The sequence below is a fragment of the Paramormyrops kingsleyae genome, chromosome 11 (genome assembly GCF_048594095.1).
Source record: "Paramormyrops kingsleyae isolate MSU_618 chromosome 11, PKINGS_0.4, whole genome shotgun sequence".
NCBI classification, from domain to species: domain Eukaryota; kingdom Metazoa; phylum Chordata; class Actinopteri; order Osteoglossiformes; family Mormyridae; genus Paramormyrops; species Paramormyrops kingsleyae.
This window is the reverse complement of record NC_132807.1, coordinates 4,360,562-4,375,454: the sequence shown is the minus strand read 5'-3', so window position 1 is coordinate 4,375,454 and position 14,893 is coordinate 4,360,562. Positions and strand designations below refer to the sequence as shown.

The following is a 14,893-nucleotide window of genomic DNA, read 5'->3' as shown; positions in this document are numbered from 1 at the left end:
CGCAAATGTTTAAACTGCAGGCCATCTCCTGTCCCTGGAGTCTTCCAGATGGAGGGCTTATCATAACAGGAGGATGACGGAAATGTATCCGAGCATGCGCGGGTGGCATTAGAGAGCCGCCCCGCCCTCTCTCACGCAGAGGGAGTGACGCGTCAGTCTCCCTTAGCAGAAATGTGAAACTGTGATGCTCGAATCTGCCCTTAATACTAACGTCTGACTGAATGGAAACGTTCATTCACTTGTGAGGTAGCACACTGTCAATTAGGAGAGACCTCACAGGATTTAGGGCTTGTTTTAAGGTCATGGTCCTCCTCAGGTATTGGGCCGCTTGGAAAAAAAAATGGACTTGCCTGGCAGGAACTGCTCTCCTGTTTGTGCCTGTGAATGTTTGAATTGTCCTAGTTTCACTTCAGAATTGAGGAGGCGAGGGCAGTAATGAGGACGGAGGTCCCAGAGGAAGCAACCACTCAGGGCACAAGCCCTCCTGGTTGGGGGTTTGGTAGGGCAAAGAACAATGATGTCAGCACAGTGATGTAACATGCTGTCTCCTCCATTCACCTCCTGACCTGCCCCTTTACAGAGTGATGTCACATGCTGTCTCCTCCGTTGACCTCCTGTCCAGCCCCTTTACAGAGTGATGTCACACGCAGACTCCTCCCTTCACTTCCTGACCCGTCCCTTTACAAACTGATGCCACATGCTGTCTCCTCCATTCACCTCCTGACCTGCCCCTTTACAGAGTGATGTCACATGCTGTCTCCTCCGTTGACCTCCTGTCCAGCCCCTTTACAGAGTGATGTCACACGCAGACTCCTCCCTTCACTTCCTGACCCGTCCCTTTACAAACTGATGCCACATGCTGTCTCCTCCATTTACCTCCTGACCTGCCCCTTTACAGAGTGATGTCACATGCTGTCTCCTCCGTTGACCTCCTGTCCAGCTCCTTTACAGAGTGATGTCACATGCTGTCTCCTCCGTTGACCTCCTGACCTGCCCCTTTACAGAGTGATGTCACATGCTGTCTCCTCCGTTGACCTCCTGTCCAGCTCCTTTACAGAGTGATGTCACATGCTGTCTCCTCCGTTGACCTCCTGACCTGCCCCTTTACAGAGTGATGTCACATGCAGACTCCTCCCTTCACTTCCTGAGCCGTTTCTCTGCCCATGTCCTCCACAGGCCCTGAATAAAAAGGAGCACAGAGGCTGTGACAGCCCTGACCCGGATGCCTCCTATGTCCTCACGCCTCACACTGAAGAGAAGTATAAAAAGATCAACGAGGAGTTTGACAATATGATGAGGAGTCATAAGATGGTGAGTATATCCGGCCGCCAGCTTCGTTTCCCTCGGTACCGCCTCCCTCTGGCAACAGGAAGCTCGTAGCGCACAATTAAATATAATTCCAGTTTGCTCTTGTTTTATTGCTGCATTTCTGTCTTTAGCCTGGTAAGATCACGGCGTTCAGACAGATGAACCCACCCCTTCCCGAAAGCCGTCGTGCTCTTGGCTGCTCCCGGCTTTTTCCACGTTCTCCTGAGCCGTGCCCAATCTCCTGATGATGCAGCTAGAAATGTCATTCTTCATGGTGACATGAGCAGGGCCAGTGCTGAGGGTGGGGAGCTTTCACAGTGACAAGGCAGAGTCTGATGGTTTGATGCTGGAGCTGCCCTCTGGCCGGCCGGCCTCTTGTTTACCTCTCTAAGCATCACCAACCCACCCATGTTCCTCAGAAGCGAGACGCTATCAGTACCTATGGACGCTCAGGGCAACTGTCATCTTCTCTGAGGTCACGCTGAAATCACTGAAGGATTTAACATGGAAAACTAAGGGGAGGGTGGGGATCACTTTTGGAGGAACGGTACCACATTTGTATTAATTCTGTCAAACCACCAAATTCCATTCAAGTGATGATATTCCCTGTGAAGTAAAGTATTCCCCTTTTAATTGGAATTTAGGTTTGGGATCTCACAGATCATACCTTGTGACGGACCCCCTCAGATCTCCTGTCTCCCGAGCCCTTGCTTGTTGTCTTTCTGGCCGCGACCATCTTCCAAGTCTGTATCCTACTTAATCTCCCAGGCTATGACCGTTTCCCCTGTCGGTATCCTTCGAGCTCTTCCAGGCCATGACCATCTCCCCTGTCGGAATCCTTCGGGCTCTCCCAGGCCACGACCATCTCCCCTGTCGGTATCCTTTGGCCTCTCCCAGGCCATGACCCTCTCCCTGTCGGTATCCTTCGGGCTCTCCCAGGCCACGACCATCTCCCCTGTCAGTATCCTTTGGCCTCTCCCAGGCCATGACCCTCTCCCCTGTCGGTATCCTTCGGGCTCTTCCAGGCCATGACCCTCTCCCCTGTCGGTATCCTTTGAGCTCTCCCAGGCCTTGACCATCTCCCCTGTCGGAACCCTTCGAGCTCTCCCAGGCCATGACCGTCTCCCTTGTCGGTATCCTTCGAGCTCTCCCAGGCCATGACCGTCTCCCTTGTCGGTATCCTTCGAGCTCTCCCAGGCCATGACCGTCTCCCTTGTCGGTATCCTTCGAGCTCTCCCAGGCCATGACCGTCTCCCTTGTCGGTATCCTTCGAGCTCTCCCAGGCCATGACCGTCTCCCTTGTCGGTATCCTTCGAGCTCTCCCAGGCCATGACCGTCTCTCCTGTCGGTATCCTTCGAGCTCTCCCAGGCCATGACTGTCTCTCCTGTCGGTATCCTACTAGCTCTTCTGGGCTGTGACCCTCTCCCTTGTCGGTATCCTACTTGCCCTACTGAGCTGTGATGCTCTTCCCTGTCAGTGTCCTGCTCACTCTCATGGGCTGTGAGCCTCTCCCCTGTTGGTATCCTACTGGCTTTTCTGGGTCGTGACCTCTCCCATTGGTATCCTACTCTCTCTCCTGGGTTGTGACCTTCTCACCTGTCAGTATCCCATTCACTCTCCTGGGCTGTGACCCCTGTTGGTATCCTACTTGCTCTCCCAAGACTTGACCTTCTCTCTATTTGTGTCACCCTCAGCCCGCCGCCCTGCCGCAGCAGAACTTCTCAATGCACGTGGCTGTCCCGGTGACGAACCCCAGTCTGTCCTACAGTCCTGGTGGCTCCCTGGGTGATACTGGGATGCTCTCCCCGACACAGGGTTCTCTTCACAGGAGCGTCATGTCCCCTGGTGCCCCCTCGAGGCCATCCAGCACAGGGAGTGCAGGTCAGTACCAAAAATCTACTCTAGTTTGATATAGATATACTTACGGACCTGCTAGTCTAGTATAGATTATACTGACCTATGATGCATGCGTGCTGTGTGTGTAGATCTGCTGCCGTTCATGAGTGCTCAGCCTGACCTCCCTGTCCACCCCCCCGCCCCCCAGGTAGCTTGTTGGTCACCACAGACCTCACAGCTCCCAATGGCACTGGCTCCAGCCCTGTGGGTAAGTGTACAGAGCCCCCCCTCACAGGAGTGAAGTGTGGAGAGACAAGCACACTGTAGTGCAGGACGGTTGCTTTATGATTTGTTTGCGGAACGAATGGCCATGCAGGCCGTGGGTGTCACTGCGCCTATAGAGCCCCTGATCAAAGATCAAACTGCCTCAGGGTAGCAGAGAGTGGGGTGCTGTGGAGGATGGTGGTGGGGGGTTGGGGCTAGAGTTACATAGCTGATTGGAGGGTGAAGGTTACACTGGCCTTTCAGGGAATGTGGGTGGTGGGTGCTGTTTTAATGTCAAAGGTAGGAGGCAGATGAAGCCGCTGCTGTAGTCATGTCATCCGATTAGCCAGGGATTTCTGCTCTGCTCTACCCCAACCCTACCAAACGCAGGCAGCTCTGCTCTACCCCAACCCTACCAAACGCAGGCAGCACTGCTCTACCCCAACCCTAACCTTAACCCTACCAAACACAGGCAGCTGTACTACACCTCAACCCTAACCCTACCAAACACAGGCGGCTCTGCTCAACCCCAACCCTAACCTTAACCCTACCAAGCACAGGCGGCTCTGCTCTACCCCAACCTAGCCCTAATCTTACTAAACACGGTGTCATTATGCTTCTCCTAAACACACTTTTAGCCGGTATGTGTTTCCCTTGGTACTGCCAGGGGCTGTTAAGAATGAAGATCCTTTCCTCCACTGTATTATTGTATTCTTTACATGGGGGCCGAATGCTGATGTAAGCCTTATACGATGAGGGAGGGTGTCATTTCTCCTGCTGCTCCTGCCATCACCTTGGTCCCCTGTAGGTGACGCCCCCTTCAAGGCCGACCTCGCCTTCAGTATCGCGATGCCCTTTTCCCCACCGCTGACAGGTGTCTCTGTTTGTAAGGCCTTATAAGGACCTGACCGCTTCATGGCCGGGCCGGCATTCCGGACATGGGCTCCCTCCCTGGCCTTTGCGCATGGTGCTCTGATGGCCTGTCATGGCGGCTGGGTGTCGGGTTAAAGGTCGTGGCAGATGGCGTGTGGCCTGGAGCACTGCCATAGCACAAACACACACACCCGTGTGCGCACACACACCACTGCCGTGTACTTATCACTAATCTGTTTTCTCACTAAGTAGCCACTTCTGTTAGATGTTCAGATCGAGTTCAGCCACGGTCCTCTAAGGCGAAGAAGAAGAAGGGCTTCCTTGGTGCCCGGAATCTCAAACGTTGATAGTGTCCCCCCCCCTTATGTGGTGTGATTGAGACCAGGTGCGGCCTGAATGGCAGATGTGCTGATGAAGGCTTTACGGAGCGCCAGGTCCCTGTGCCGCCTTGCCCCCCCCCCCGCCCTCGTCTAATGAAAGCCCCATTTGCAAACTCACTTCACTTCCTGGGCACCATCTGCCTTAATTCCTGCGGCTGATTCGCAGAGGCACAACGAGGCCTGCCAGTCCTCAGGTGGCCCCCATCCAGCTTGCCCCCCCCCCCCCCCCCCCAGCCACCCTCATGGGGGATTAGCACGTGGTTTTATAAGCACGTCTCTCTCAAGGACCAGTGGCCAACTGCCTCTGTGGTAACAATCAGGATCCGTTCATCTAAACGAGCATCACCATCCAGGTCAGCAACATGCCTTGTAGCTGATAGAAATATTCACGTTCACTAGTACTGTAGTAATGATGGTTTTAAGATCTTTGGTATGCAGCCGGGTGGTGCTTGGCTCTGCTGCGCCGTGGTGGGGCCCTGGCGGGCAGTCCGGGGAATCTTGGGACGCTCTGGGCCCTGCTAGGCGGATTGGGGGGTTCGGTCTGGGCTGGGCGGGGGGTCTGCCGCTCCCCGGTCGCCGCGGGTCCGTTTACGGGTGGGGGTGGGGGCTCTTTGTATGGGCCCCCCTTGGATCATCCTGCAGCGTTGGGGGGGAGGCGTGCCGGGTCGCTGCGGTGGGCGGCGGCCCGTCCTGCCGGGGGACGGGCTGAGGGGGCTGGGGCCCTGGACCCGCCTGCCTCAGTGGGGGGGTTGCGGGCGGGGCTGGGGGGCTCGCCGCCCGTCCTCCCTCTGCGGGCCTCCCTGTGCGGGGCTTGGCGCCCCCTTAGTCCCTCTTGGGTTGGGCGGGTGGTTGTCTCGGGGATGCGTGGCTGTGGGCCCTTGTGCCGGGGAGGGGCGGTAGGGTGGCCTCGGTTGCCTGGTTCTCCTGCCTTCGCCTTGGGCTTGGGGGGGGGATGTCCATCAGGTCACACCTACACTTGCACAAGAATGGTTGAGCGATCAATATCATTATTATTATTACTTTTTAGGGTATGTTATAGATTTAGGAATTGAAATATACATATATAAGGGTATGATCACGTGTGTGTATGCTACATATATATAATACCGATTTGTCACATTATTAATTATTATTAGTATCACTGATGTTGTTATAATTCTTGTTGTTTGATGAGTGTTATGTTTCTTATGCTTGTTTGTATTCTGTATTCCCCTATACTTCATTTTTTTCCATCCCACCTACATTATTAGTGTTATTATTTCTGTATACCTTTTTCTCTCCCCATGTTGATTGATGTCTGTTATTGTTACGCTTGTTGTTTCTGTATCCCCCCCTGTTTTTCTTTTTTTTTTCCTTTTTCCACGGTACTGGTGAGTTCGGAGCAGCCACACTCTTTGCTCTTGAATTTAATGTAAAATAAAGTTGTCCTCCGAAGAGGGGGGGTGGTGGTGGGCAATAAAAAAGGTATGCAGCACTAATGCTTCAGAACCTGTTACTGTGTCCAGAAGCTTTGCATTCATAACACTTCCAATGAACATGTGACAGCTTGAATGTACATTAATAACAAACTATATATGATTATATGACTTACATGTTATTAATGTATATTACAAGTGTCATTTTTTTCATTGAAATTGTTATTGATGTAGGGCTTTATGATGTAGGGCTTTATGACATGTTAAAACATACTAACACTGCTTAAGAATGCTCTATGAATGCATTTTGATGGTGTGGTTAATGTAAAGTGTTACTTGCATCTTAATCATTTTATGGTACTTTATTAGGCTAAAAAGAGGCGATTCCTGTCTGTCTGGATACCTGACTGACTCTGCTTTCCTGCCAAATCAAAGCCAGATTAAATTGGCCACCAGCATGCTTGAAATTTACCACGTTTTCGTTAGGATTTTTTTTTCCATTTGCAGCATTTTCATTATGATTTGTATTATTGCGGTTGCTCACCAGTAAAAGCAGGCATTCTGGTGTGCAGCCTTCACTGGTTTGTTTGCTGGTTGGCTGTCTCCTCCCATCAGCAGGCTAACTAAGGCCTGCTCGCTCTCTTCATGTGCGTTTGACTGTAGGGTTCCCTGACGGTTCATATTTATGCTTCTGCATCTCCTGGTGATGGGCCGGGGCAGAGCTGTGTTTTTAATGTCTATTTTCGGGGGGATTTGTGGGTGCTGTGCAGCCTTTGATTTGCTGGCCTATTTGTTTGTTGGCTGCTTATCCTGAATGAGGTGTGAGCCTCTCACTATGCCGTCAGCGCCGCTCCTCTGTCTGTGTGATTCGTCCCGCACTCGTAGGTGACAGCTTAGGGTTCTGTAGGGCTGCTGAGCCCTTGAACTAGACGATTAACCTGTTTGGCTCTTAATGGCTTTTAATTGGCACAGTGGCTTGGTGAATAAGGCATTTGTCAACAGGGGCCATAGGTCATCTTATGGGCCATCTCTGTGCTGCAGACGGCCGTGTTCGTGATTCTGACCGGTTACTCTTTGGGCCGTAGATGGTCGTGTTCGTGGTTCTGACCGGTCACTCTTTGGGCTGCAGACGGTCGTGTTCGTGGTTCTGACCGGTCACTCTTTGGGCCGTAGATGGTCGTGTTCGTGGTTCTGACCGGTCACTCTTTGGGCTGCAGACGGTCGTGCTGACTGATTGCCTGCTTCCCTTCAGCTTTTCACACGATGACCTCACCCTGAGATTGTTATCAGCCTGTTACTCAGCCCCCGTAATTTAAAGCTTTCACAAACCCTCCCCCCCCCCCCCACCCACACTGTTTCTTGGGGGGTTTTCACTGGCCTGTGGCAGGATCCAGTACAGAAAATTACCCAGTTAACATGAATTTGCTATTTTCAGTGGGTTAAATGCCGTTTATTCCAGTATTTTTACACAGCAGCATTTTCTACAATAGTTGCCTAAAAGTCGCTAATTGCTGTAAAAGTGAAAGAACAGTGTAGATTATTATACTGATACTGACATGCCGCATTTCCCCGGGGCCTCGGTTTTATGTTTATGTGGGTTCCTGCCGCTACACCTTCTCCGCTGGTATGATCCCGATACGCAGCAATGACGCTGACTTGTCTTCTTAAGAGTGCTGCCCCGTTGTTTATTGCTGCTTATTTTTACCGACCGTCTTGCCGTGGCATTTCCATGAGCCCCGCGTGCCTCTCCCGCCGGGGTCCCGGTATAATTACGGCTCTCCTTCTTGCCAAGCCCACCTGGCAGCCGCCGGTGACTCACCGTGGACCCAAGCAGGGTGGGATCCTCACCTGTCTCTTCTCTGCCTTCTCATTGGTTCTCGTTGTGCGGTTTCCAGCGATACTGTCGACTGTGATCAGCAGCCATACATACGTTCATGTCCACCAAAAACAGAGGGCTTGCTTCCTTTCCCTAACAGATGGCGTGGAGGTTTTTCGTTTAGCCATTTTTCAAGGGGGAGTGAGGTCATTTCCTGTGTTGTCATGTGCACTATAATTACTATAGTAGTCTCTGAAATGGGCCAAAGGGTGTATCAGAAGTAGAGTGGCCCGCTGGAAGCTCTGCCGATTGGCTGCCTGGCCCTTCTCTGATTGGTCCGTGGTCTGTCTCCCCGTGTCCCCACAGGAAATGGCTTTGTCAGTTCGCGAGGATCTCCCAGCCTCCAGGGAAGCTCCAGCGGAAACGGCCTGGGGAAGACCATGCCTGCCAAATCGCCCCCACCACCAGGGGGAGCCCTGGGGATGGGCAGCCGAAAGCCAGATCTGCGAGTGGTCATCCCCCCACCCAACAAGAGCGCCATGGCACCCCAGGTAAGTGACAGCAGGCGGCAGAGAGAAAGAGAGAGCCCCCCCAGCGTATCACAGCATGGGCCTCGCTCTGTCTGACCACTCTGTGGGCCTGAGGCTAGTGTGAGGTCATCAGTAGGGGTCTAGCCTTCCCTCCCGTTTGACAAACGTGTGAACCCCCCCCCCCCCCAAAACCCCCCTGTCCCACAGAGCAGCCTGCAAAGACTCCAGTTCTCTGCCATTCTCTTGCTACCAGCTGGAGGACTTTCATCAAAGTAAGGTGACGTAAGTGCCTCTGCCCTGTAGCTGTCGGCTTGCCAGGCTTCGTTACGTGGGCTTCTGAGCATGCTCAGTAGGGCTCCGGCCTGGCAGGCTATTCGGGCCTTGTGCAAAGGGAAGATGGCAGCTGAGGGGCGGCGTGCTCGTCAGTAGGTCACGGCGGCATTAGATGAATCGTGCCTTGCGGTGACACAGCCGGCCCGGCTTAGCGGGAGCCCACACCCTGAGCCGGATAATATCTTGTCACCCTCGTCACGTCTGGCTGCCTTTATTCCTCGGGTGGAGGTATTAAAGCAGCCCGGGGGGATCACAGACGCTGCGTCTCTGTCTGTGCTGCAAAGCGCCCCGCTATGTCTGTCCCTAATCCCTTTAACCCCCAGTCCTCCCCAGGCTGTACGCCGTCTGCCTGGCCTGGTGTGAGAAGGGGGCTCGATCCCACCCCGTTATGGCAGCCCCTTTCATTTAGGCCTCCTTTGTGTCTCAGTTGACGTGGGAGCTTGACGCCCGCCTTGCACGCCAGGCTGGGCCCCTCCCTCGCCGGTGTGAGGCGGCACTCCTCGCTCTCTCACACTCTCTGACCAAACGTAGTGTGAGCGCTCTACGGGCTCCGTGAAGGAGGTGAGGTGGTGTGACAGCTAGGGTCAGCCGATGGGCCAGTGTTGTACAGGAGAGGGGCCGGGAGGACGGTTTTGGCCACACGCTACCGGGGGGGGGGGGTCGTCTCAGAGCCCGCAGCAGAGCTGGCTCGGCACGCATGCGACCGTGAACCGCAGCAGCGCCTCTTGCAGAACAGAGTGGGATGGTCTGTGAGCTGGGGCTGTGGGAGGCCATACAGAGCGCCCCAGGAAGTGCAAAACAGGAAGTGCAGCTGTGGGCACATTTAGCACCCGCAGAGCTGAAGCATGACAGGAGGATTCACAAAGATGCACAATCGCAGCCCCAGCTGCGGCTCTACGGGTGATAGAGCTTGGCTGTGACCGAACAATGGCCGCATTCGAAAGGTTAAGTCGTGGTTACCGTATTCCACGCGCTCAGCCGCTGTACAGCGCACAAACATGCACCTTAACGTGTTTATCTCGTCCTCCCTATCTCTCCTGAAGTGGATGACATCATGGAGAATGATGTCATGGGGAATGATGTCATCCAAAGTGAGGCACGGACCTGAGTGATTTAATCCACTCCAGAGAGCAGCAGCCCACGGGGGAGGGAGGAGGGGGGCGGGTCGCACTCAGAGCGTAACCTGTTTAGGGAATGTACTGAAGCCCACGTCTCAGGACTGGGCAAGCGGTGTACAGCTGGTTCCACTGACGAGCTCGTTTAAATAGTGTCCCCTTCATTCCACACGGATGGCCCAGGGCCAAGGCGAGAGTGTGATCTCTGAGCCAAACCCCCTGCCTGAGGGATTCTGGGAATACTGATACAGAGGGGCTGTCCAGTTATTCAGATCAGCCACTCCAGTGCAACATGCTCCTGAGCTGATTCTCACTGTATGCTTTTCTAAATGTACATTAGGGAAAGTTTTTGCTTTTCAAGTTTTTTTATATTCTGTACAGATGGGTCTAGGTTTTTGGCAGAAAAAAAATACTGACCACTGGTCCATGAACGCTTACTGTTCAACACATTTCACCTGCTAATTTTCTTGTCATGGTGACAGGATTAAGATTATTCTCCTGTCTTGAATCCAACCCCTTGAATCTTATCATGCTGGTATATAATTTAACAAAATAGTTTTCTTTGAAATTCCAGGATTTATTTATTCATATGGCAACACATCTTGTATTTGTTTTGCTAATATACTCACCTCTGTGATCCATGCATGGTAACTTGTCTCATGGTATAAAGTTTGTAAAGGGCTTTAGCTTATAATGCCACAGCACCTCTTAGTGGCAAACATGAGAATTACAGGAAAAATATTGCTTCTTATCATCCTTCATTTACTCAATGCTTATCCTGCTATTCCTAGCAGCATAGGGTACCAGGGCATAGGGTACCAGGCTGGGACACACCCTGGATGGGATGCATATTGCTTTGGTTCTTCATATTGTGTTAGATGGCAGCTGGCTGTTTTATTGTGAAGGTGATTTGCATGCTGGGTTTAGAGAGCCATTAAAAAGCATAGTTACATTACAGTGTCACTGTCATGGCCGCCAGATAGAAACAGCAGAACCGTGTGACCCCATGAGACTCAAGACCACTCAGCCACTGGGATCGCTGTAATCGTGCACGTGTGAGCCGCACCTGGGCTTTGCTGTGATTGGCTCTGAGCTCTGATGTCACTGTCCTCTTCCCAGAACCCTCAGAGGATAAGCAGCTCCCAGTCCACACAGTCCCTGGCCACACCGGTGGTGTCTGTGACCACACCCAGCCTGCCACCTCAGGGCCTGGTGTACTCTGCCATGCCCACGGCGTACAATCCTGGTGAGTGAGCGTGTTGCGGCACCCATGCCAGCACCTGCCGGGCCGCGACGTGACACAGTGTCGCTCTGCTCGCCTTGCAGATTACTCCCTGAGCGGCAGCGATCTCTCCTCTATCCAAGGCTTCTGCTCACCCGCGGGCCTGTCCCTGGGCTCCATGTCGTCATGGCAGCAGAATCAGCTGGGTGCAGTGGCACAAGGCGCTCTGACGTGAGTATCTCCACACGCCATGTCTGGGGGTGTGTCCTGTTCTTAGGGGATGGAATGCCTGCTCGAGATGCGGCCTGCGCCATGATGGGGATGCTGATGGCAGATTGCCGATAAAGATGCTGAAGCTGAAGATGATTCCATGCTGCTGATAATTTTGATGCCGTAGCTGATGTTGATATAGAGTAGTTATACTTTATTAATCCCCATGGGGAAATTCTCTTTTTGGCTACTCCATCTTGCTCTCCATGAGACTCATAGACACAAATGCACCTGACAGCAAGCTTGGGGATCACAGCGCAGGTGCAGTGTGCAGCATCCCTGGAGCTGCAGTTTAAAGGCCTTTCTCAGGGGTCCATGGACATGTGACTTCTGGCGAGGCCGAGTTCCAACCAGCAACTGTCCAATCAGAGGCATAGAGGCTTAGCTTCCTGAGCCACACACCACGGCCAGTGATGAGAATGTTGATGCTGAAGTGTTCCTGACACTGACGATAATGCTGAAGCTGATGCTGATCCTAACTCTGATGATAATGCTTGATGCTGCTCCGGAGGCAGATGATAATGCTGAAGCTGATTCTGAAGATAACGTTGATGCTGAAGCTGATCCTGACACTGATGATAATGTTGATGCTGAAGCTGATCCTGACGCTTATGATAATGTTGATGCTGAAACTGACACTGAAGTGGACTTTAAAGCTCAGTCTGGTCTTGATCCTCCATGGTCTCTGGAGATGCTGCTGGTGAAGCTGATGGTGAGGCTGTCTGTCTGTCCTCCCCTACATTTGCAGCCACCTGCCTCAAGGACCGGGCGGCTCTTCCAGCTCCAGTCAGAGTGTGAGCATCAAGGCGGAGCCAGCATCGCCCCCCCGCGACCGCACCACCCTGCCCGCCTTCCTGTCCCAGCCTCACCTGTCCTCACGCCAGGAAATGGGCCGCTCACCCGCCGACAGCCTGAGTTCCTCTTGCAGCTCCTATGACGGGAGCGACCGTGAAGACCCTCCCCGCGCTGACTTCCACCCCCCCCTGGGGCTGGGTCGGCCGGTGGCGGGAGCAGAGGATCAGGAGGGTCCGTCTGTCAAACGCATGCGTGTCGATGCCTGGGTAACATAGGTCAGCCCAGTATTCTTCATCATCATCATTATCATTATTATTCATTTTTTTATATCATTTTTGCAGGTGGGAAATGTTCATCCAAACACGTCCAAGTATCTTTCTCACATTAAAAAGATGAGTCAGGCTACACACACAGATTCAAACAAGAATCATCAGGTACTCCAGGCCAATTTGCTGCCAGGTTTACACCAGTCCAGTCTTTAGGGGTGTGTCTACGGAATATATTAGTGCTCGTAGTCACTGGTCTAGTCCAGCACTTGTACAGAATACTATTTTCACAAGAATAATAGGAAGTAAAATGTCGCCCTCCGGTGGACAGGTCTTGCTTGCAGCACCAGCTACGCAGATTACGAGTTCCATGTTTCCCCGCCCCCCAAATCCCGATTGTCTTGGAAATTGCGGATACGTCTTGGTACCTGTCCGAGAATCAGGTTGTGAGTTCGGGGGCTACACAACATGTCATGGGGCTACACACCCGTGAATCTCTCATGCCAGCCCATCAGGCTAACCAGCAGCACACAATGAACTTAGATTTAAAAGATAAATATAAATGTCAGTTTAGCCTTTTATTTTAATTGTTAATGCAATTAAATTGAATTTAAAAAAATCCAAACATTTATCATGAAAAATAACTTTGTGAAAAGTTTTTAGTTTATTCATTATTATTTTTATTTCGCTTAATGCAAAAAGACAGACATGCAAGCAAGACCTAGAAATGGTAACTAAAGCCATGAACACTCGTTGTTCTGTTTGTAAATTAGATTTCGAGCCAAACTTTTGTCTTTGTTTTGTATATAGTAACTTTAATATATATATATCACCTTGGAGTAAGTACGTATGTACTGTACCGTCACCAGATTTAAGGAAAGAAGTATATTTTTGTGGATTACCGCCGAGTTTACAGGCGAAGTCCTTACTAATAATTAGGTTATTCACTGGTTAATATTTACTATTTTGTTAAATATGCTGTACTTATAAATGATTATTGTGAATAACCCATGCTTTTTCCGGAGGCTAGTTTCCGGGTTTAATTAGTGGTGAACGTTTGTCCTAAGATATTAGTAATGACAGTGCTGTACGATTAAACTTCACTGTATCTTTTTGTGAAGGAGAATTGTAATGTCTTTGAAGTATAATTCCAGCAGAAACTGAGGAATCTACTTATAATCCCAACGCGAAGGATTGACCTACAGTTGCGGACTATGCTGTCTGTTTTAAAAGATTTCCATGTGAAATGTCATAGAAATATATCCTACCTAAATGGAATTTAAAGCAAATATCAAGGACACCAATAAAACATTTATTGTGAGTTGACTTTTCTCGTTTATATGCTATACGTAAAAACGTGCACATGCCGTAAAAGAATACAAAGCAGATTTTATTTTATTTTTATTTTTTTTGCGCAAACGTGGGGTCATTGTGAAAGTGATGGTAATGCAGACGAAGGTCGCGTGATTTTCCATACCTACAGAATCATTCGGCAAAACACTGCATTGGGCATCGTGGACGCGTAGTTAGATATGGTGTTTTATGTAAACGTTTTATGCAAAGATATGGACGTGCTTTCATACTTATGTCTTTGTAAAAACATCACAGAAGGCAATCCAAACGAAGAAGCACTTTATGGACCATTGCTTTAAGTGTCTTAAAATTAGGTCTTTATTTTGACCGTGATGTTCCTTTATAAAGCAAGGAGTAGAGCAAATTAAAACAGGAATAAGGAATAGAAACTGGGATTTCATTACTAGCTGGGGTGCGCAGTTTCCTGAACTGGGATATCTCGCATTTCCCGTCATTTTTCCTGCTTGTCCTGTTCTTCCAGCGTCCCGCCTCGTGCGATATGGACACAGAATGACTGTTAATCATTTTTCCCGTAAGTGCTGGCCTGACTGGGACTGGAAAAAGACACGTGCTTATGAACCGCCTGAGTGCTCACACATTTTGGGAATTTTACATGTAAAAGCTCACCTGCACAATGTACTCGATTTATGTATATTTTTGCACAAAGCTTTAAGTTAATTTGAGTTTATACATTGCTTATATTTAAGTGAAATGCTGTCATATGTATATGTATGTATGTATGTGTGTTTGTGAGTGCGCGCGCGTCTATGTATGAAATATTGGCAACCAAGACAGCAATAATGAAATTATCAAGGGGAGAATCTAAAAGTCAGGATCTTTTCCAGCAGTGTATCCTTCCAAAAATACCAGTACATCAAGGGGTTAATTTTACACCTGGGGATCAACATGACCGCAAGTAAATGAACTTGTAAGGCTCGTTGATCCATCTCCGTTCCGACCAAGTTGTGTACTAGCAAGAAATAATATATGCACACTCCTTATTTGTTTGATTTTTTTATATATATTTCACATTTCTAATTTGTCTAATGTGAAAAGAAATATGAAGAAACAAAGTTATGTTGATGACTCGCTTGTGTTCGATTGCCAGTGGCACTC

The 14,893-nt window shown here is 50.5% G+C and overlaps 1 protein-coding gene across 7 annotated transcripts in view; it reads left to right on the top strand.

Moving 5' to 3' along the window:
* LOC111844976 (myocyte-specific enhancer factor 2A-like) overlaps positions 1–13,750 on the top strand; it is a 53,223-nt gene extending 39,473 nt beyond the window's left edge. For 6 of the 7 annotated variants that reach the window (XM_023813952.2, XM_072717860.1, XM_023813949.2 and 3 more), the window contains 7 exons: positions 1,177–1,311; positions 3,004–3,190; positions 3,354–3,413; positions 8,260–8,444; positions 10,991–11,117; positions 11,198–11,324; positions 12,112–13,750. In XM_023813952.2, coding sequence (XP_023669720.1) covers positions 1,177–1,311; positions 3,004–3,190; positions 3,354–3,413; positions 8,260–8,444; positions 10,991–11,117; positions 11,198–11,324; positions 12,112–12,433 — 1,143 coding nt within the window. In that variant the 3' untranslated portion in view covers positions 12,434–13,750. The remainder of the gene's footprint in view (positions 1–1,176; positions 1,312–3,003; positions 3,191–3,353; positions 3,414–8,259; positions 8,445–10,990; positions 11,118–11,197; positions 11,325–12,111) is intronic. The other variant, XM_023813956.2, reaches the window with a different exon arrangement.
* Positions 13,751–14,893: the final 1,143 nt, after the last annotated feature.